This window comes from Pezoporus flaviventris, unplaced genomic scaffold, assembly GCF_033815535.1.
Source record: "Pezoporus flaviventris isolate CSIRO_AGI_PZ_B2104156 unplaced genomic scaffold, CSIRO_AGI_Pfla_v1 ptg000043l, whole genome shotgun sequence".
Taxonomy (NCBI): domain Eukaryota; kingdom Metazoa; phylum Chordata; class Aves; order Psittaciformes; family Psittacidae; genus Pezoporus; species Pezoporus flaviventris.
The window spans coordinates 2,652,613-2,675,135 of NW_026892591.1; the positions used below are offsets into that span (position 1 = coordinate 2,652,613).

The window sequence follows — 22,523 nt, forward strand, 5'->3', positions numbered from 1 at the left end:
GTTCTTTCTTGCTGTGTGTTAGGTAGTGTTTTCCTGTCCATGGTGGTGGGGCTTTGCTGGTACAGTTCTTACCACTAGATCTGTTCTAACAGAAAGCCTGTGTCAGACTAGCATGGGGCCATGTTTGAATCAGGGCAGGGAAAGGAAGGAAAAGGCCAGCTTTCTGCTGCTTGTCCATTCCTAGGCTTAATGGCCCTTTCTCAAGCTGAGCAGCAGTGATAGTAAATGGCTCATAAAACGTTGGGTTAATGGAGCAGAGAAACACCCATTTGTGTTGCAGTCAGAGGTGAAAGTGGGTTTTCTCCATGTCTGACTGCTCCATCCAGGCTGTCCCTGAGCCACTGGCATACTGGAAGCAGAATCTCCCCAGCTGAGCTGTCCTCACCCCCTTGCAGAAGCTGTTGTTGCCCCATTAGCCAGGGACTTCTGACAGAGTGCGTTTATGCCTGTAAAAATGAGACTTATTTCAAGCCATTTCCAAGGCTGGGAGAGCTTTCACTGGAAGTAGCTGATGGGTTTAAGCAATGGGCTGGTAACAGCAGTTTCAGAGCTGTGGCAAAAATGAACCGCTGCCAAGCTGTAAAGTGGGGTCATTCCAAAATGCTGCCCCGTGCAGTGCTGGCAGAGCTCGTGTCCCTTCTTCTGGCTATTAATGACATTAAGAAGCGGCTAAAAATGTACTCGGTAACCTCCTCTCTGCTTATGTAGTTGCCCTTATTGCTGCAGGCAGATTATGTGCAGCCCAGGCAGGAGAGGTGAGGAGCTCTAGAGCCACCTTGCTAAAGAAGGGCTAGGGCAGTGTTTGCAAGCCTCAGGGTATGGGTACGTCTTCTCTGCCCCCTGGAGAAGTTCTGCTCCCAGCACTGTTCTCTTGCTAGAGGTTGTCACAGCTCCAGACCAGCACTGGACTTTGCTTCCAGGTGTTTCTCAAGGAGAAGCAGCCACATCAGCAAAGACTTTCATTGCCTCCTCTAACCTTTGCCATTTTGAGGCAAACATAGTAGGAAGCACTTGGATGTGCAGCCCAGCTGGCAGGTTGGGGCAGGCTTCAGCTTCTGGCAAGGAGCTGAGACAGATCTCAGCAGGCCCAGCTGTGATGGGCGAGGATGTATGTGTCTGCACTGGTTTTTGAACCCACGTTTTTAGGGTTCTGCAGATCGGAACAGGTTGGAAACCACTGCTCTGACTTCTCTGCGTGCAGCTCCTAAACAAGCCAGCAGAGCAACAGCAGGATTTGATGGCCAAGGTCACAGCAGAAGGTTGTGTACTTTTCCAAATGATTGTTTTGGCTCGGATTCTTCCAGGCTGGAATGGCTTGGCCAGCACTGGAAGGTTTCTGCTTGCTGAGCTCTGCAGAGTCCAGAGGAGGCTTGTGTGTGCAGGGAGGGAGCTCACACACCTCAGCTGCTCCTTCCTGTGCTGGTGCTGCTGTGAGGAGGAACTTCCAGACTTGCCCAAAAGCTGCTGGGGGGATGTGAACCCATCCAGTGCAGCACTGAAACCCCTCCAAACCTCACCCCTTTTCTGAGACACTTTAGGTAACTTACTTAGATCCTTGGCTGCATCTGACCCTGATTTTGGTGGGAGCTGTGCTCAGGTCTCCACATGGCCCGAGGAGCTGAAGACAGAAGGGACTAAAAGGCCCATAAATGGCTTTGTCTTTTGTCCTGGGGTATTGGGGGTTGTTTTTTCAGTTCTTTTGTTATCGTTGTTGTTCTCTAAAGCAAACGGAAGGATTCGGAGCCGCGGACAAAATGCCTGCTGAACAACGCGGAGATCACCCCGCACCACCCAAAGGACCCTGTGGAAATGAGGCGCATCAACTTCCAGACCCCAGGTAACCAGCTGCTAACCAGCCTTTCTCACTTGGGAAGGCAGCAGTGGAGCAACTGCCCTTTCCTTAGCCCCTTCCTGCCTGCGGGAAGGCTGCTGCAGTGCTGCCTTTGACACGCAGGGTGCAGCCAAGGAACCTCGTGCTTTGTCTATGCTGAGCAAGCCCGCTGAGCAAAAGCTTTGCTGGGGAGCCTCAAGGACCTTGCACAGCCTCTACTCAGCAGTGGCAAGGCAGGAAGAAGGGCTTTCCCACCTACTAAATTGGTGCATTCCGAGCTAAGTGTGCAGCTGCAGGAGCCGTGGCCATGCCAAGCTTTGCCAGACCACCGGTGCTGCCGCACTGCTCCGTGCCCCACACCCTGGGGTGATGGGGATGAAGCGTGGCGTGTTCCCCAGCACCCAGGGCTTCAGGCACGTCTGGAACTGGTGCTGTCTGCATACGTGCCAAACCACCGTGGGGAGGAGCCAGGCCTGCCCCAGGGGTGCAGCGGGTTGCTTGAGGGGAGCATCTCCTCTCTTGGTGCAGACCCCATCGCTGCAAGCAGCCGCTGGGCAGGCGTGTAACTGCACTTCACTCCTGGGCAGAGCAGCTCGAAGCACCCTCCTCTTGTACACGTGTGTCCCACGCACATGCATGTCGAAGCTGCCTGCATGGCACCTCTGCAAGCCACCACTGACCTGGCGCGGCGCAGGCACGTCCTCACACAGACAGACGCTTGGCAGTGCTGAGCAGTGCCTGCACTCTGGTACCCACCTCTGCTCCGAGTTCCTGGTGCTTGAGGAGTTGGAAGGGAATTTATTGTGCTTTTGGGGGGCTGGCTGTTGTTTTCAGTTTGTTTGTATTTTTTTGCTGTGTTGTGCTTGTTAGTAATGTTTCTGCAGCTCCTGTTTGCCCTTCCCATCTCAGTCCTGTCCTTAGCGTTGTCTGAGTCTTCCTAGGGTAGGGTTGGTAGGTCAATAGGTACCCAGAGGGAAGCACAAAGGCAGCACTGAGCTGAGGGTTTCATATCAAAAAGAGTTAGGAACAGCCCATTGGTATCAGCCCAAGCTTAGGAATGGTTGAGTCTCAGTGGAGGGATAGGATAATGCTCGATCCAGCATGGAGGGACTCAACACAGAGCAGTTCAGCAGCAGGTCCCTGAATCAGCTCTTAGTGGTGCTCTTGCTGGAGGGTCTGAAGGTGTTCAGGATCTTTTGAGTGTTCCCAGCTTCAGCTCAGCACCAGTTTGGGTTTCTCTGGGCTCAGTGTTCTATACTGGGTGCAAACAGGAGCTCCCTTTGGGAGTGTTCAGGTTGGCTTCTTGGAGCTTGAGGTGGTGATGTGAGATCCAAGAGAAAGAGCTGAGCTCCCCCAGGTAAAATCTACATTGAGATGAAAATAAAGATACCAGGTTGTGGGCATCCAGCTTAGCCTGGGTGCCAGGAAGCAGCTGGAAGTGCTGTTCCATGTGTTTCCCTTGCTGGGTATTTCTCCTTGTCCCCACAGGGTAACAGAGTCAGCTGAGGGCACTTCCAAGTGATGGATAGATGGGCGAGCCTGTCTTCACTGACCCTGCTGGTTTGGTCATGCTGTACCTCTGGTCTAAGAGGCTTGTAAAAGGTAGCTCAGACGTGCAAACCTGCCACTAATGCTCTGCTGGGCAGAGGTCTGCACATCTCTAAAGGGCTTTGTCCAGTCTGGCTTTAGAAAGATGTCACCTTTCCTTTATGAGTTTATCTAGGCAAAGAGTTTTATCCAGCTCAGTGACTGCTCTAGAGCTTGTAAAGCAGAGAGAGGTTTTAAAGGGTTTGGGAGAGTTTGTCAACTGCCTCCCACAGAATTTTGCAAAGAGTTGGGTGAAGATGGAAATGGAAAATCAGAGCTTGGAGTGCGTTGGTGGTGATGGAGAGATTGTGGTGCAGCTCGTAGGGAAGTGCTGTCTGAACTGAGGGAGTTTGAATTCTGTACACTGTGGTTTAGAAGAGGACCTGCAGGCTCTTCTCCAGCCAGAGGACCCAGCAGCAGAGCCCCTGTAGTGTCCCCAGCAACGAAACAGAGAGGGGAGGTGGGCATGGGAGCGTGTGTGAGCATCTCTGCAGCTCGGAGAGGGGAAAGGCCAGCACATGTTGGTATCGTGTCCTAGCCTGAGCAGCACAAAAATAACTTTTCTTTTCCTCTTCAGATTTATGTTGGTTTTTTTGTTTTATTAGCATGAAAGTTTTAAACAAGTGTATATTTTATTTCTTTATTTTTTACTGTTTTCTGCAGATTCTGGTCTGAGCAGCCCTCTCAGTGACCCTGAGTTTGACTTTGAAAGTTAGTTCCTGTGTGTTTTTGTTCCTGTTGGTTTCATTTCCCCCCCCATTATTAGTTTTTTCTCTTCTGTCGCTTTCCTTTTCCAGTTCTGTTTTGTTCCTGTTATTATTAATACTTATTTTTTGCCAAATTCTCTGTATTCCTGCAGTGTTTGCCCATCTCATCCCCGTTTCTGTGCCATCTGTTTGTCTGAACTGCGCTTCCAGTTTTACAGTATCAAACAACAGGCCTTTTGCAAGACAAGGGTAGCAGCAGCAGCAGAATAGAGCCCCAGGTAGCAGCGTGGGACACTGCCCATCCTCTTGCTCTTTCAGGAGAAAGACCTCGGGTTTGAGGCTTCCTTTTCCCCCATTGTCAAAGATGTTTCGTTTCTGAAGCTTGGCTAAATGTCCCTCACGGGCAGGAAGTGATCTTTGTGTCCCAGTGTGTGAGCGCTGTGTGTGTGCCTGTGCTTTTGTGTCCATTGCTTCTTAAAGCAGGGAAAGAGAAGAGCCAGAGCTGCAGCTGAGGAGCCCCTGTCTTTTTGTGGATAGAGCCGCACAGGCACCTTTTTGTGTCCGACGAGGAAAGAGCCATTTCCCATCTGTGGCAGGTGTCTGTTCCTTGGCATCGCCTTGTTCCAGGAGCACAAAGACCAGAGGCCTGTCCGTGGTCCTCCTCACACCCTGGTTTCATGCAGAAGGCCATCCAGGCACAGTGGCTTTGCAGGGATAGATGGGCTCTGGCCCATGGAACAGATGTTAGGGTGACGTTGCTGGCAAGTTGGCTGCTGCACAGAGAATCAAGTCTTTTGTGATAAGATTAGAGAGACTCAAGTGATTGAAATGTTCGATGAGACTGCCTCTGAAAGACTTCATCCCATTAGAAGCCAAGATCCCAGCTTTGCTGGGCGGGTTTGATTTTATTGTTTTAATGCTGAACAGGGGGGTAGATGTGAGCTGACAAGTGTGAAGTCACAGCTGCTGCTTGTGCTCAGAGATGGGAGGGCTGGGATGTGTCTCTGAATACTTTAATCCCAATATTGATCTCTTTGGGGTTGAGTGCTCCTGTCAATACTGTCCCAGTCCACCTGCCCCCTCCCCTTAACCCTCTCCTTAGAACAGAGGGGTCTGTGTGGCTTTTCCAGCCGCACTGATCCTTGGCTGACCCTCAGCCCATGGCAATGGTCCCTCTGCCCCCATGCCGCTGGGAGGGCTCCCTGGCTGGCAGCCCTGCAGGTAGCCAGGAGGCCACTGAGCAGAGGAGCCCGTGAGCCGGTTCCCTTCATCTCTGCAAAGTTATTGAAGTAAAGCAGACAAAAGGGGAGCTGCTGCAGCTGCCGCAGCGGTGCCGCTGGTGCCCCCGGGGAGCAGCGCTCCTGGCTCGTTTCGTATCGGGCTCCTCCTGGACCTTAATGGGATCCCCCGTGCACTTGGTGTTTTGACCGGGAAAGCCTTCATCCCTGCCGAGGTTTCCCGTCCTCTTTTATTCTAAAGGGCCCCAGAAATGGGTCCCACCAGGGGATTTCTGTCTCTAACAGCAGCGGAACAAGGCAAGGGCCCATGTGCTCACAGCCAGGGGCTGTTCGCAGCGGGGTGGAGCTGGGGATGTCCCCCAGCAAAGAGGCAGAGCTGGCTGGCAGGAGCTGGTCACAGCGATGAGTTTTCCTGGAGCTTTTATGAAGGAAACTTGTGAAATGCCTTCGGGGGGAGCATGACTCCCGTTCCAGATGGGCACAGTGGGCCTTTCCCATAGGAGGGAATGCCATACTGCTCCCTGACTTCTGAGCCAAGGAGGATCTGGGATTAGTTTCCTTGCTGGGGCTCTCTGTGGATAGTTTTCCTTCCACCCCGCGTGGGGTTTCACATAGCTGCTGTGTTCTGAAGCAAACGGCCTCCAGCTTTGTGCTGCTGGGCCAAGCACTGCCCGGCTGCCTCCAGCCCAGGGGGAAGGAAGTCAGGGAGAGAGATCCACAGAGATCTGGAGGCAGCTTTTGTTGGGTTGCCAGGAGTTCTGAGTCGTGTTTGGCTTTAATGCTGCAGCTCAAGGTGTGCTTCCTGCCCTCTTCAGCCCTTGCTTTCAGAGGCAGAGGGACACACACTGAGCAAAGTGCTTATGATACTCGCTTGGTTTGGGCTCTCAGCCAGGGTGTTCTTCCCCTCCCGCATGGGCAGAGACAGGACCGGTTCTTCCAACCCCCCAGTGTGCATCCGGGGCTGTGGTACTGGGCTGGATGGCAGCCACCTTCCAGTCCAGGGTGAGAAGCAGAGGAGAAATCCTTGTCCAGGTGCAGTGGGCTACAGGACACCAAGACACACTTGGAGCTTTCCCTCCATGAGCAGGGAGGCACTTCCTGCCCTGATCCTCAGCAGCTTAGAATGGAGCCAGGGCAGGCTCCGGAATACTTTGGGGTTGTTTTTGTGAAGGTTTCTTTGTCTGTGCCCCCCTGCCCCTTCTATTCAGAGCCAGTTTCCTCGTGCCTAGTTAGCCACAGGATGCCTGGTTTGAGTGGTGGCTACGCTGAAGGTCCAGTTAGCTTAGGAGAGCCCTGTTGGAGTGGTGGCTCAGATGCCCACTCTGTGCAGACTCATCCTGTCCCCAGGCCTGGGGGAGGCAGCATCTCTCCAGAAGTCACTGTAAAACTGCAGATGTCATGCTTGCTTTGCCATCTCTGTGCTGAGTTTTCGGAGTATCTGACCATGCTGCTGCCACCGCCGCTGCTTTGTCACACACCAACACCCACGGGGCTCGAAATTCTCCCTGGCTTCCATCTCTTCTCCACCCCTGTCCTCACTGGGGGCACTGCCCCAGGGCTTCTCGGCATGCTGCTGTCCTTGCCTGTCCGCTGTCACTCACAGCAGGATCGGCTGGCAGACAGCATGGGAAGCCTCTGGAAAAACATGATCCAATGCAGATGAGCAAAGCACGGAGCGCTTTTCCACCTCGTTTTCTAGCGTGGCTTTGAGAGGGGAGGATGGGAAGGATCCCTGCTCTTCGCAGAGCTCCAGCTGCCCCTCTGGGAGCAGGGTGTGCAGATCGCACTTCAGACTGAAAACGGAGGCGCTGCTCAGCCCCATTCGTGGGGGGACGCAGCGTGACCCTCCAGTGTGTCTTGGAGGAGAAGAGGTCTGCTCCCTGGCAGTACTGAATGCATCAGAACCGGCACAGTGGGGTGCTGGTGAGGGTTGCAAGGGTGAGCCAGGGTCAGGAGGCATCAGTCTCTGCAGCAAATTGCTTCCCATCACTTAGTCTGAGAAGGGCAAGAGGATCTTTTGCCTCCCCATCCATCACAAAAGGTAATGGCATCCCCAGCAGAGGCTGTGGCAGGGCTGGCACAGCCTGTCCTGCAGATGGAAGAGGGTGAGGACAGAGCAGCACTGGCCATCTGCAGGCTGTGCTCTAGGAGGAGCATCATCCCCCAGCCGTGAGCAGGAAGAGGAGCCAGTACTTCCCATTCCATACCTGGTTGTACTCTCGGAGCAGTGAAGCTCAGACCACCACGTCCACGAGCTCACCAAGAAGCTTACAGAGCCAGTGGCTGTGCAAAGGACAATTCCCGAAAAGCCTCCCCTGCTTCCCCCCATCTGCATTCCCTTCCCCTGCCCCACATCACCATGGTTGGCTGGATCCCTGCCCCTTCCCTTCCCTTTGTGTTGGAGTTGGTTTCTGATCATTGCGGGTGCTGGAACATTTGCTGCGTAGGTTCCTCTGGCAGCGTTTGCTCATTTGAAGTCCACTATTGGAATCGCTCACACGCATCTGCTCTTTGGATTTTCCTTTTTGGTTTGCTCTGATTTACACATTGAAAACGGGGCCATCAGGGACCACGCTCATTTTACTGGTTTTATGATTTCCTTGGTTTTGATTTGTTACTTCCAAGGACACAATTTCGAGCCCTGAATTCTTCTCTTCTAACCTCCCTACTTTCATTGCAGATCTTACATTGTAATTTATTTTCCTTTCTTGTTTCTTCTTTCTTATAACGTGTGCAATGGTGGTGAATTTTAGGTATTATTAAATGAGATTCTTTTCCTGCTGTCTTGTCTTTTAGGTATGCTCAGTCACCCACCAATCCCCGTTTCCGAGCTGGCTGAACACACAGAGCATCTCAAAGCTAATGATAACCTGAAATTGTCCCAAGAGTATGAGGTATGAGCAAGAGTGAGTGCTGTGCATGGCTTTGCAGAGCTAGGAATCAGGGAATTCAGCAAGGCCCTCACCCACATAAACAGAAGGGTTTAGCTGACATAAAGAAGCTATGTGTGTATTGAAAATGAAGTCCTTGCTCAGTGCTTTGCTCTGTTCAGTTCCAGATCAGAAAGAGGTTTGGCCTATGAGCCAAAGAGCAAGACTCTTGGGCAGGGTCCGAGCTCCCTTCAGGAAAAGGGATGCATTCCTGGAAGGTGGCAGCCAGACAGATGGGATGGGGAGTTGTCCTTGGGGGTGCCTGTGTCTTAATGCGGAGCACGGAGAGGACCGAGCCAAGGAATGTGATACCCGGGTTCAGAGAGCTGAAGGTACTTGGGAGGAGCAGTGAGTCCTCCACAGCTGACACCATCAGCAGCCACGGAGATAAAGCTGAGAAAACAGGGTGATTTGTGCCTTCCATGTCCTGCCTGGATGCTTCGTGCTCTCACTGTCTCCTTCCTGCTCGTGTTTAGTTGCTCAGTTTTGCTCCCGCAGTGACCAGCATTCCCAATTGCTATCCCAGGCTGTAAAATTCCCACCTTGCCAGGGCTAAGGGGCTGGGCCAGCCCCAAGGCAGCCTGAGGGGGGGAAGGTGATGAGCATCATAGCCCCCTCATTACCTCTGCCAATGCATAGCACAGCGTCCTTGTTGGGAAGGGCTGTGTGCTGGCACAAACGTGTTCCTGTCCGCTCCTGGTTCTGTGGCTGCATCAGCACTGGTTAAATCCCAGTGGTGCTGCTGGGGCCACTGGTACATGGGCTGCTTTCACTGCAGATTGGCCATATGACTGAATGTTCTTTGTTGTTGTTCAAAGACACCAAATGCCCTGGTGTTTGCAGACTGATAACTGGTCTCGACTGCCCAGTGCTGTGTGCAGGCAGAGAGCAAGGGGATAGTTCCTGAGCAGAGGACTGGTTCTGGGATGGTTTCTCCCTGGTCTGACTTGCAGACATCATCATGCGTGAAGCAGCTCCATCCTCACGGCTCTGCACCCACTGGGAGGGGTTTTGCTCTGCTGGGGTCTTCCACCCCGCGATGGGGTGCAGGGGGAGCAGCAGGCTCTTAATATGCTCTATCCAGATTTCAAAGGCTGATTTGCATAATGCAATATCCCAAGTGCCCTGGCTTCATTCCAGCACAACCTCCTCTGCTGGGAGAGCCAGAGCTAAACAAACATCACTAATGAAGTGAGCACGAGGCATGATGAGAGGGATGGAGAGCAAGCAGGCACGTTACAATGGGATAAATACCTGTTAGTTAGAGATGCTCCGCAGCAACAGGAGGACATTTTGTGAGGTGGTTTTGTGCCATCACTGGAGCTGAGCTGTGCCTGGGGAGCTCTGGGTGAGCACAGGCAGGGAAGGGCAGTGGGTGCACGGCGAGGGATCAGAGGGATGAATGCAGGTCAGTGTGTGCAGGACCCTGTCCCAGCATCCAACAGTGGCAGGGAGAGGGAGAGCGAGCAGTGGGGAAGGCAGCTCTGCACGTTCCTGCCAAGCCTCCAATTGAGGCAAACCCCAAGGGCTCTGCAAACTGATGAAGGAATTAAGCCCTTGTTTTATTTAATTTGCTGGCTGAGGATTTAGAGGTAAATGTAATTAACCTAATTTCCATATCTGGGACAGATGGACTTTAGAGGGGGGGAAAAACCCAACGCAACCGCCCAAACCTGGCATGAATCACCCAGACAAGAGAGAGGATTTTTCTGTCCAGAGCATTTCACTGAGTACTCCTTCATCCCTTCCAGGAAAAAGCCATGTTGATTCCTTTGCTTAAGGCCAGGGTCCTTACCCCTCCTCTGTCCAGGCAGACACGCTCCTCACATGCACCCTGCCAGGCTCCATGGTGCTTCCTCCCTCCTTTGGACCTGGGAGACCTTCAGCACTGAATTGTGGCCCCAAGTGATGCTTTCTCTGCTGTCTCTGCTCTGTACAGAGCAGCCAAGTCCCTTCCTGCTGCCCATGACAGCGAGTTTTTTTCCCTGATGTTTCATATCCCATTAGCACATGTGGTTATAAACCTTGTCCTAGCTTAATCATCTTCTTCCTAGGTATTAGTACTCACCAAGACACTGGTATATTTATGCCCGCTTAATGGTTGTTCAGTTTAACCATGCACAGATTGAGGCTCTTCATCATTTCATAAATATATCCTGATGTGCTTGTGCCTGTTCTCTCCCCTTTGCTGGCCGTTTATCAGCAGGGCTGTAACTAATCCAGTGCAGAAGTAGGCTCCGGGGCCTCTGTATTGCAGCCTGGAATTACACTGATGCTTCTGCCACCAGGTTGCACCATGCCAGAGGGGGAATTGTGTCAGGTACCGCTCTGGGTGCACTTGGGACCAGGGGAGATGGGACATAAGCACCATGTGCCACCAGGCTGGGGCCTTTCCACGCTAAAGATCAGTTCTTGAGGGAAGCAAACAGTGAACGCTGCGTTCCTGAGCTCCGTCTTCAGAGCCAGGATCTGTCCCGTGTGGAATGAGGCATTGAGAGCTTGATTTGCTGCTTTTCCCCTCTCTGACTCTCATTTCTCTCCCGCTTCCTGCAGTCCATTGACCCTGGCCAGCAGTTCACCTGGGAGCACTCCAACCTCGAAGTGAACAAGCCCAAAAACCGATACGCCAACGTGATTGCCTACGACCACTCGCGCGTCATCCTGCTGCCCATCGAAGGTACTGAGCACCTCCGCTCCTGCGTGGTAGCACCTGAAGTTGCTGCAGGGAAACGTGTGGCAAATGCCCTTTTCCCTTCCCTGCTCCCCTCTCCTTATATTCTCTTTGCATCTCCCTGGGAGCTTGGCAAGGAGGAGGCACCTCTCTGAAGCAGGCGTTGGTTAAATTCTGGTGGCTGCACGTTCCCTGTAGTCCCTCATCCCAAGAGCTGGTTTAGCAAGACACTCTCTTCCCTTCACTTGTTGATCCTGGCTCGATGCATATCTAACAGGAAGCATTCAGCCCACACAGGGCTTCAGAGGAGCAGGAGCAGGAGCAGGTCAGTGGGTGGCAGTGAACGTGGAGCGTTCCTGTGGAGAGGGGATGAGTGAGAAGTAAGGCCAGGGCTAACCGCGCAGTGCGGGTGCCAGCAGCACCGCAGAGGTGTGCTCGCTGGGCAGCTCCAGCTGCAGTCCTGGCCCCTGCAAGGCTCAGCAGAGAAGGGGTCCGTGGTAGCCTCGTAGGTCAGAAATTGCTTCATGAGGGATGGTGCAGGCAGGAAATTCACAGTGGATTTCACAACTCGTGGCTCTTGACAGAGCTGCTCTGGTGCGCGCTGGGGTGAGAGGGGGCTTTTGGTGATGGAGATGATGCAGTTGAACAGGGCACGTGCTTTGGTTGCTGCTGCTGAGATAATACTTTAGATCCATCGTCTCGGGTTGTGTGTGGCTGTGCTGCGCAGATAAAGCATTTAAGACTGGTCTTGGGTGGCCAAGAGCTGATCATCGAAGTAGAGAGGCTATGGGATGTCCTCATAACCCCCTGCTGAATGGAAAGGTTAACACAGAAGCCTTCCTGACAAGGGAATTGCTGGAATAATCTCCCTGTGCCGAGGTAATGCTGAGGGACGTGGAGAAGTGGCAGAGCTGTTCTGAGGTAACAACAGATCGTGGTGATCTGCCAAGAAGCTGCACAAATCTGCTTTGGTCCTGTCTGCCATTAGGGGGTTTGAAACTTTTCTGACTGTGAAGATGATTGTTCTGGCTTGGTTTGATTCTGAGATTAATATTGTATGAGCCAAGCAATGGCTCTAAAAAGTTGCCTTGTCATTGAAGGGAAAAGAACAGCACAAGTGTAGAAGCGAAGGGCTCTTTGGGCTGGTCTTGGCTCTCAGGAAGGAGCTGGATGCAGGCAGCAATCCCATCTCTGCCCAGGTGGCATCGTGAGGGACCAATGGTGCAAGTGTGACTGGCCAGGGCTTAATTTTCAAGCATCTGAGAGGTTCTGAGATGCCTTGGCTGCTGTGTTCATCCTACCAGGCTGTGTTTTATGCTGAGGGCTGGCAGATGAAAGGAGCTGGAGGAATTGGTTGTTGCTTTCTCTTTGTTTAAAGCTGGATTTGTCAAGGCTGCAGATTGCCGCCGTCTGCTTGGTCAGGAAGAAGCAGTGGCTTTAATTCTGGGACTTCTCTGTCACCCAGCGACACATTGCAGGGGCTCATGGCCACCATTTGAAGTCACAGAGTGGACCCGAGGGGGCTGGAGAGGAGATTAATTCCAGAAGCTCAGCCTTGATGACGTTCCTGCTGCTGCAGCGCGGCCGCTTTCCCCTGGAGTCTGAGCTCGGGCAGGAAGGGGGCAGGGAGCCCTCCAGAAATCTAACCAAAAGCCTGAAAATCCCCAGGCACCCTGGAGGCCTGGCAGGCGATGGTGTGGATCGCTCCTGGCCAGCAGACGCAGCCATGGCCCTTCCTGCAGCGGGATGGGGCCCAGCAGCCCCATCTCATCGTGGTAGCGCTCCCCTCCTGCTGGCTCCCCTGGAGGCAGGAGTTAAGGGCTCGGTGCGGAGTTAATCACAGGGGAGCAGGAGCCTGCCCCTCGCCAGCAGCTCCTCGGTGCCAGCCTCGGGGCTCTCTGAAGCTCAGCCCGAGCATCGGCGCTTGCCAGGGTCTGTTCTCACTTCAGAGCACTTTGCTGCCGCCACGGCCCAGTCACCCTCCTCGCTCTGGCAGCACCTCCTGCCACTCATCTCGAAGCCCTCAAGCGAGGACATGGGCGAAGCAGCTGTAACTCAATAGCCTGGAACTCGTGAATGGGAAAAAGCCCACTCCTAGAAAGGACAGCGGGCAGCTCAGAGCAAGTCAGAGGCTCTCATTTCAAAGCCTTTCCTGGCTGAATCAAGCCTGGTTTTATCCCTTGCTTTGCCCAGCTGTAGCTCACCACCTGGAATTAGACTATGGACAGCACAGCGCGTCAGCCAGCTCCATTTGCCGGGCGCTCTGGGACAAGGACTTAGTTTTGTCCTTTTGGGACCAGAGAAGCAAGAGCCCTGGACCAGGACTTTTGCTCCTGTTAGCACACCAGTGAGATGACCGTGATTTCAAGGCTTGAGATTCGGTCTCTTTAATGCCTTGTGCAAGCAGTTATTTGCCTCCCTGCAATGCAGACCCTCGAGGCAGGAGCTTGAGCTAGGAGAAGCTTTAAGCCTGTTACTCCCAGCTGTGATTCTACCCCATGGAGCCACAATGTCTCCAGTACTTTTGCAGGGGGATTCTCTGTACCAACATCTCCTCACACTTCCAGCTATATAGAAAGTCCTGTGCAATTCACTCACTTGCTTTTGCTCTGATCTAATGCAGGAATTGTGGGCAGTGATTACATTAACGCCAACTACATTGATGGCTATCGGAAGCAGAATGCCTACATTGCCACGCAGGGGCCTCTGCCAGAGACCTTTGGAGACTTTTGGAGGATGGTGTGGGAGCAGCGTTCAGCCACTATTGTTATGATGACTAAGCTGGAGGAGAAATCACGGGTAAGATGCAGGAGAGGGATGACTGGTTAGTCATAATCCTGGGGGATTGGAGGGTAGGGCTGGGGAACAGCAGATCCCTTTGATCTGCAGCCCACATGGATGTCAGTGGGGGATTGCTGCTGCTTTGCCAGCACCCTAAAAGTCCCGTGATTCATTGCTTTGGAAAAAACCCCAAAGCATTCACCCTGGAAAGCTGCAGCCTCCTTTGCAGTTCCAAGAGAAGAGGACACTCAATCCCACTGCATGCTTTGTGGGTCTGTCTCCGAGTTAATCATGTGGCAAGTTTCACATTCAGTTCTCTTGTTTAACAAGCCCCAGTACATTCACTCTGGTCTTCAGGATCATTCCAGTCTATTGTCTACATGATTGATGTGGTGCATCAAAGCTGTGCTTAGTAGGAGCTTTTCGTGCTGGGTTTGTCCCTGCTGTGGAGCTCTGGACAGACAGTTCTTGTGCTTCCCTCCCTTTTGCGACCTGGGCAGCACAAGATGGTTCTGGAATGGGCCTCCCCTGCAGGGTTTGTTCAGCTCTCAGCAATGCCTCTTGTCTTGCAGATAAAGTGTGACCAGTACTGGCCAGGCCGAGGTACAGACACCTACGGCATGATTCAGGTGACGTTACTCGACACCATTGAATTGGCCACATTCTGCATCCGAACGTTCTCCCTTCATAAGGTGAGCTTTAGCCTGGTTTTATCTGGGGCTGGGCTCCCTGTACCCGGCACAGGCAGGGCATGGCCTGTGTTGGCACCTCCCATTACTCCCGGTGCCCTTCTGTCTGTGCAGAATGGCTCCAGTGAGAAGCGGGAGGTTCGCCAGTTCCAGTTCACCGCGTGGCCTGACCACGGTGTTCCCGAGTACCCAACCCCATTCCTGGCCTTCCTGAGACGGGTGAAAACCTGCAACCCCCCTGATGCTGGTCCCATCGTGGTGCACTGCAGGTACTGATTTCCTTCACCCCACTCTTGCACGGCGCCGTCTGCAAGGGAGGCAGCTCAGAGGGATGTGGATTTGCACCTAGGAGATGGGTGCAGTCTCCTGGTGAGTGCCCAACCAGAGCTCTCCTGTCCCAGGCACCATCTGAGGAGGCTCCTTGGGGTCTTCACTGAGTGCAGAATTCCCTGAGCTGATGAGCGAGGGGTTCAGTTTGCACCAAGCACTGGGCTCGTGTTAGCAGTGGGAAGCAGCCCCTGCTGCGCTGGTGTCTGGTTTGTGTAGGGGTTGTTTCTTGTCACACTGAGAAAGGAGGAGGATGGATGTGACCTAGGAAGCTGCTGGGTGTCGCTGCAGTGGGTGTTTGGGAGGCAGAGCTGCTGTCAAGAAGAGAGCTGACGGTGACTGAAAGAGGGGGGTTTGAGTGCTGCAGCCACTCTGAGGATGACAGACTGGAAGAAGCTGCTTTGGGCAGGTATTTTCCCTAATTCAGTTTCCAGCCCAAGAGGGATGGCTGCAGCCTCAACTTGGATGCATCCCCGTGTTCTCAGGCAGGTGTGGAGGAGCCTGCAGCTTACTCTGCACTGGGGGAAGACATCTGAGTTCTGTACAGGCTGCTGGGGAGCCAATGCTGCCTCTAAACAGGCTTTGTAAGTGGGCAACTTATCGCTAACCTTGCAGAAGGCAATTGCCACGTGCCCCAGAGGCTGACCAAAGAGCTGTGAGCTCACCCCATGCGGAGCCCAGCCCCACATCAGCTGCTGAATCCTTGCCACAGCTCCAGTCACCCCCCTGAGCCAGGCGCTGGTCTCCTTAACACAGACCAGGGGGGCTCCAGGAGGAAAGGGGCTGCACTGCAGTGGTAAAAGGAGACCCTTCGTTAACAGCAGCAGGTGCCTGGCCCCGCAGAGCCCTGCCGAGGCACAAATGCCATTTCCACACAGGTTTGATGTTGCCCCCACGCACAGGCACACTGAGGAAGAGAGGTGACAAACGTTACCGTTACAGCATCAGCAGTGTCTCGGCTGCTGAAGGTCTGAGTGATTAAAGGGGCTTTTTGAGCCCTTGGGTCAGGCCAGCCTTTAGTTCAGCCCAGAGCCCCCTGCCTGGAGTTGTCCTAAGTGGGTGTCTGGTGGGAGACATCTGTCCTGAGGCTGTCACAGGGCAAGAGGAGGAGAAATGGGGAGGGACAACAGGCACAGCACCAGGGGCAGCTTCGCACCTTCCATCAGTACCTGTGGTTCCTCCTCAGGCACTTGAGTGTCTCTTGGTCACCTCTTGGCCTCGTGCATCTGTTTGTACCCTGTGTTTACTGCAGCCTGTGGCACTCGGGGAAGGGGAAACCCTTCCTCAGGGGCAGAACAAGCCATTGCTTCATCCTCTGCCCTTCCTTCCCAGCGCGGGCGTTGGACGGACCGGCTGCTTCATTGTGATCGATGCCATGCTGGAGAGGATAAAGCATGAGAAGACAGTGGACATTTACGGGCACGTCACCCTCATGAGGTCACAGCGCAACTACATGGTACAGACAGAAGACCAGTACAGCTTTATACACGATGCCTTGCTTGAGGCTGTTGCTTGTGGCAACACAGAGGTCCCAGCCAGGAATCTCTACACCTACATCCAGAAGCTGGCACAGATCGAAGCCAGAGAGCACGTGACAGGCATGGAGCTGGAGTTCAAGGTAATGGTGGGTGCTTGGATGGGGACAGCAGGCCCTGGGGAAGGCTCCGTGTTCCCCACAGGAGCGTTGTTCTGCTGGCATCCACAGCACACAGGGAGCCTTTACAAGGCTGATGGGAACTTTCATGTTAGAGAAGTAATTACTGTTCTGACTTACGCTGCTGCTGCTCCCGGGGGGCTGCGCCGGTCATTGCCCACTGAGGCTGAATTTGCTCCCTCCTTGCATGAGGGGGGTTTAAGTTGTCCTCTGGGAAGTTCTGCTCAGGGCACGGTTCGGGCTCTGCCCCGCTCCCTTCGAATAAACAGGAGGCCGCAGGAGGCAGGACAGCGCGGTGGGACACGGGGGCAAGCGGGCTCCATAGGGCTCAAGCCGGAACCCAGCAGGTGAGCAGTGGTTGTGCTCTGCTTTGCCCGCAGCGCCTCGCCAACTCCAAGGCTCACACCTCCAGGTTCATCAGCGCCAACCTCCCCTGCAACAAGTTCAAGAACCGCCTGGTGAACATCATGCCCTACGAGACCACCCGTGTCTGCCTCCAGCCCATCCGAGGGGTGGAGGGCTCCGACTACATCAATGCCAGCTTCATCGATGGCTACAGGTAACCAGTGCCTGGCCGCCCACCACGCTCTGGGAGGTCTCTGGGTACGAGTCCAAGGATGCAGAGGTGGGAAGGGCTGGACTAGCTCTTAACAGGGGGAGTCAGTTGTTCGGTTCCGTGCACGCAGTGGTACAATGCTAGAGGTGAATTCCCGCTTCCTGACGGCCAACAACCCCCACACAGACTCAAATAGAACCTTCTGATCAGCTTTATTCCCTGTGATCTTAAAATTACTTATTCCCTAAAAGAAACCAAAGCCTTCTCCAGCTGCAGGTCCTAAACATAGCGTGCGAGTGCGGGGTGCACTGTGCCAGTGGGAGGTTTCTAAAAACAGATGAGCTTTTTTGTTGCTTCTGTATGGCTTCTGACAGCTTCCCACAGGCAATCCATGCCCCGAGCTGCAGCCTTCCCCTGGTGTGCTCAGAGCCCAGGCACCTAAAGCTGAGCCTTAACTGAGGCAGCAACGCAACCCCACGTGCGCGTTTCTGCACCTTCTTCCATCCAGGAGAGCCTGCTGGGAAATGTAGTCAGGGACAGCCCGTCAGCACCAGAGCCACCTCCTTGCCCTGGTCCTGTTCCTCCCTAGCATTCCCGTTTGATTTCCTCCTCTCCAGCCCTTGCATGCGTTTCCCAAAGCTTCTTCCCAAGCAGCCCTCCCCACGCCGCTGACCCAGCGCGGGGTTTGGGCTCTCCTGCAGGCAGCAGAAGGCTTACATTGCCACTCAAGGGCCCCTGGCAGAGACCACGGAAGATTTCTGGCGGATGCTGTGGGAGAACAACTCCACCATCGTGGTGATGCTGACGAAGCTGCGGGAGATGGGGCGGGTGAGTGCGTGCCGAGGAGGAGCGGGGGGGAGGCTGCAGCACAAGGGCTAACGGAGCCCTTCCTTTGCCCTTGGCAGGAGAAGTGCCACCAGTACTGGCCAGCGGAGCGCTCGGCCCGGTACCAGTACTTCGTGGTGGATCCCATGGCTGAGTACAACATGCCCCAGTACATCCTGCGGGAGTTCAAGGTCACTGATGCCAGGGTAAGTGGGGCGGGATGTGCTTGTGAGGGTTGGGGCTGGGCTGGAGTGGTTCAAACCCGTGCAACAGGGGAGGTGGGTACAGAAAACAATGGAGTTTGGTGTGGTTTAGCTCTCATAGGAAAGACTGAGGCGTAAACACTTCCTCTGTGAGACAGAGTCTGGGATTAGCATCAGTGGAGGAGAGGATTAGCATCCCATTAGTTGCAGTGAGGAAGAGCACACAAACACAGACTATACTTGAATATGCTTGACTCTTCTTACAGATGGAAAGTAGTTTTGTAACCTGTGCTCACTAATCACAGTAGTGACTCACTCGGGTAGAGCCGTACCCAGCTTCTGGTTTTACCTGCAGCTTATTTGAGATGAAAGCAGAAAACAGCATCTCTCCAAACAGCCACTACAAACCCCAGGAGCCTCTGCACCCTGCGGCAGATGCGTGGCACGGAGGGGAGGCACTGCTACTCGTACTCAAAGGGCCACATTCCCTCAAATCATTGTAGATTCAGTGTCGGATTTCTCATCCAAAGGAACATCTCAGAAGTGTGTTTAGCAAATGGAACCCTCCCTCTCAAAGCAGGCTCCTGCTTCGGAGGGTGCCAGTTATAGAACCTGCTCATTGGAGTTGCAGGGTTGAGGAGGAGGATGCCTCCTCGGTCCCGGCAGGACAAGATTTATCCTCCTGTCAGCTGAAGTTCTGACACCGTGGCAACTCCGGCTCAGGATTGATGGAGAGGCCACGACCTCACCTTGAATGGTCCTTTTGCTGCAGCCTCCGTGTGTGCAGGTTTGCAGTGGAGCACAGCTCAGGACTGACAGCCTCAACACGAAACAGCTTCATCGCTGTGGGTCCCGATCCCGCACGCACCCCTCCACCTGCCTGTAACAAACCGGGTCGGGTTTGTGCCCCTCAGTGAGGCAGCAGCACGGGGGGATCCTCTTTGCCGTGCGTGGCCGGGCTGTTTGAGTGTTGCTGTTCCCCCCAGGACGGGCAGTCCCGGACCGTGCGGCAGTTCCAGTTCACGGACTGGCCCGAGCAGGGCGTGCCCAAATCGGGAGAAGGTTTCATCGATTTCATCGGCCAGGTCCATAAGACCAAGGAGCAGTTCGGCCAGGACGGCCCCATCTCTGTCCATTGCAGGTAGGCTCGTGCCAATGGCCACATCCCGTTGGGCTCTGCATGGGAAAGAGCAGAGAGAATTCAGATCCCGGAGTTCTCCCCCTCCTTCCCCAGCCCGTCTTTGGGGCAGATTCCTGGGGGTGTCTGGAGGGGGGGGGGGGTGCCAAACGCTTCTGCCACCCCACCTCACATCCCGTCAGGCCCACAAGGCCTTTAGCCCTTTGTACCTAAGGGAGAGGTATGAACTGCTGATGCTCTGAAGGAGATGGGACCCACACTGTTCATCAGTAGCTGACCTGCAGAATTAGAAGTGTTTTGTACCAGTCTTAACCTAGTTCTGCACCTCTGCCCCTACTGGGGGTATTTGCTGATAGCAAGAATTGTACCTCCCATCCCCTGGGTAGGAGAATGGAGGCATTCTGCACAGTCTGTAATTGAAGAAGCCTGATGCTGCATAGTGGGAATGATTTCCACGCTGATGCTGGTCACCACTACCCAAAGCTTTTGAGTCTTTTATTTTATTCCACTTTCTCCACCATGCCTTTGGGTCACCCACTCTGGCAGTTCCGCTCTTTCCTACCTCCAGTTCTCACGTGGGCGTAAGACCCAGCTCAGCCATGGTGTAGTCTCAGCATTAGAGCACCATTTGCACACTGTAACGTTCAGCTCCCTTTTTGCCTCCCGTTCCTGCAGCGCTGGCGTGGGCAGGACCGGAGTGTTCATCACGCTGAGCATCGTCCTGGAGAGGATGCGTTACGAGGGTGTTGTAGATATTTTCCAGACAGTCAAGATGCTGCGAACACAACGACCTGCAATGGTGCAAACAGAGGTAAGGGCACTGGGGCACCCATCCTGCCACAGCGAGAGAGGCTGCAGCCAAGCCCCGCGCTGCCCTGGCTGAGTTGGAGCCTGTGTTTTGCCTTCCTAACCAAGCCCAGGCAGAAACCTCACCTGAAGCTTGCTCAGCCCAGGCTGCTCCAAGCTCACCTCAGCTATAAAGTCTCTTAAAGCTTCCACCCCAGCTGCCAGCCTCGAGTCTTCCCTCATCCCCACCTCAGTGCCTCCAAACCAGCCCCCAGTCCCAAGGGTTCCTGGGGGGATGATGGGTGTCGAGGAGATGCACAAACAGTAAAGGGAAGGGGTTTCCTTCCCCCATAGTCTGCAGCTCTTTGGGATTAAAAGAGCCTGTGCCTGGTTCCTGCCCAAGCAGGCTGGAAAGCAGGGCCAGGGAGCCCGAGGAGCTCTTGCAAACCTCTGAAGCTTGTTCTCTTTCCTGTCCATAGGATGAATACCAGTTCTGTTACCAGGCAGCTCTGGAGTATCTGGGAAGTTTTGATCACTATGCAACATAAAAAGCCATCCGTTGTGCAGACTTTACCAACCACTTAAGTCCTGGAAGGCCTCTTTTGACCCAGGAGGAGTGCTTGAACTTACAAAACTGAATCAGAAGAAGTACCTTTTCATCTGGACAATGCATTGGGGAGCAGGGGGAAGGACTGAGAGGAACACCCCTTCAGGAACTCCATGTTGTAACCTGGACCGTGAAGAGGCAGCTCAGGAGGTTGCTGAAGGACTGCTTTAAGTGGTGACCTGCTCTTGTTACCTCACGTGGTGTTCGCTGGGGAGGACGTACGGACAGCGGGAGGCAGACCCGAAAGCCAAACCCCACCTTGGCGACGTTACCGCTGGAGAAGGGAAGGAACAGACTTTGGTTACACCATTAGAGTTCAGTTCATTTACTAATCTAGTTGGCAGGCTTTAAAGGAAGTCACTTGCAGAATTGAAGGGGTTCTGTAAAAGACAAGGAACTAAATCTCAACCCTTAGGGTCAGGAGTTCTTCTAGCTGGAGTCTTAATAACCTCAGTATCAGCACTGGGATGATTCTGGGCTTACAGGCACCTTGCAGCCAGCCCCTGCCCCGCGCGAGGTTTTATAGCTCACCTTTGGAATACTTGGAACATTCCTCATTTCTTCTAATTCCAAAACTTCTTTTTTAGGATACTGAAAACCCCACACAGCGAGAGGGGCACGACCCCAGCCCTGCCTGGGCTCCGTGCCCCCTCCCTCCCAGTGCCACAGGTAGAGGTGGCAGCTCCCGGCTCTGCTCCCCCTTTTCAGCACCTCCAGCTGCCCCTAAGGCATTCACCTGAGCAGAGCTGGGCCCCCCCTGCCCCTTTCATTGCCCACTCACCCAGCCCCAGCGCTGCCCCCCCGGCCCTCCCACTGCAAGGAGCCCAAGGAATTCACTTCAGCAGGCGCCAGCTCCTGGTGCAGAGACCCCAGGGCTGCCCCGGTGCCGTCCCAGCCCGCGCCCGTTGGCACAGCTGTAGGAGTGGGTGGGAAAGCCCAAGTGAGATGGTTCCAAGGCAGATCCCGTGAGTGGCTTTCTTTAAAGCATCGATGTAACTGTAACAAGTGACATTACCTTTTTTTTTTAAATAGTGTATTTTTTCCTTTTTTTTTTAAAGAAAAAAGACAAAGAATATCAGTCAATGAATTTAAAAAGAAAAATTTGCTTATTTGTTCATATTCTGTTCAAAGACAGTCTATTTTTTCACTGTAGAAACGTTACGTGTAATGGCTGTGATATATAAAAATGCAGTGCAAATTGCTCCTTCGACATACTGCTTTTCTACCATTGAAAAGGTTGAACTTGCTCATGTCAGAACAAAAACGTCCTTGCTGGATTTCCTTATTTTGGGGTTCTTTTGCTTTTCAGACATATCCCATGGCTCTGGAGGGGCAGGCCTGGAGGTGGTGGCAGCGCCAACCCCGCTCCCCTTCGCCTCCGGCTCTTAACAGGGCCGGGGGTGAACTGGGGGATTAAAACCACACCAGGGTCTTACCGAGGCCGAAGGGGGGCTCAGCACAGGCAGGGTCCGACCGTGGATGTTGTGCTGTAGGGAAGAGCCCACGGCCGTCCGGGCGCGGGGCTGGGGGGAAGATGCTCTTGTGCGTGCAGGTGCTGAGGAGGGGTCCTGGGGGTGCCCGAGGCCAGCGCTGCCCTGAGCACTGCTCTGTGACTTGTCCTTTTTTATTCTCCAAGGGGTTAATCCTGGCCAGCAAGTGCCACCCAGACCCCCCCCCCCCGCCACGTCCCGGTCCTGTCGTGAACTGAGAGCAAACCCAGAATCGAATGAAAGGCTTCTTCGAGATTTTACTTCTTATTTGTGTGAAAGTTGCCCAAATTTCTAAGTCTGTTGCAGCAAAATCTGACTGGACAAGCTGGGGGGAGGGGGGAGGTTTTTTTCCTTTGTATGAGAGCAAAGTGCTGTTGCTTTCACACTGTTCTTTCAAACTGAAACAGTAAGTGGTTTTCACACCACTGTGTATGTAGATATATTGACTTTGTATTAAAGGAAGATTGTCTGAAAGGCCTGAGTGCAAACCTCTTTGTTGGCAG

The 22,523-nt window shown here is 53.8% G+C and overlaps 1 protein-coding gene across 2 annotated transcripts in view; it reads left to right on the forward strand.

Moving 5' to 3' along the window:
* PTPRS (protein tyrosine phosphatase receptor type S) overlaps window positions 1–21,207 on the forward strand; it is a 138,936-nt gene extending 117,729 nt beyond the window's left edge. Inside the window, exons 22-35 of one of the 2 annotated variants that reach the window (XM_061466905.1) lie at window positions 1,725–1,837; window positions 4,082–4,129; window positions 8,160–8,257; window positions 10,847–10,970; window positions 13,588–13,763; window positions 14,318–14,437; window positions 14,549–14,703; window positions 16,094–16,379; window positions 16,796–16,974; window positions 17,673–17,799; window positions 17,877–18,002; window positions 18,986–19,140; window positions 19,813–19,948; window positions 20,403–21,207. In XM_061466905.1, coding sequence (XP_061322889.1) covers window positions 1,725–1,837; window positions 4,082–4,129; window positions 8,160–8,257; window positions 10,847–10,970; window positions 13,588–13,763; window positions 14,318–14,437; window positions 14,549–14,703; window positions 16,094–16,379; window positions 16,796–16,974; window positions 17,673–17,799; window positions 17,877–18,002; window positions 18,986–19,140; window positions 19,813–19,948; window positions 20,403–20,471 — 1,912 coding nt within the window. In that variant the 3' untranslated portion in view covers window positions 20,472–21,207. The remainder of the gene's footprint in view (window positions 1–1,724; window positions 1,838–4,081; window positions 4,130–8,159; window positions 8,258–10,846; window positions 10,971–13,587; window positions 13,764–14,317; window positions 14,438–14,548; window positions 14,704–16,093; window positions 16,380–16,795; window positions 16,975–17,672; window positions 17,800–17,876; window positions 18,003–18,985; window positions 19,141–19,812; window positions 19,949–20,402) is intronic. The other variant, XM_061466906.1, reaches the window with a different exon arrangement.
* Window positions 21,208–22,523: the final 1,316 nt, after the last annotated feature.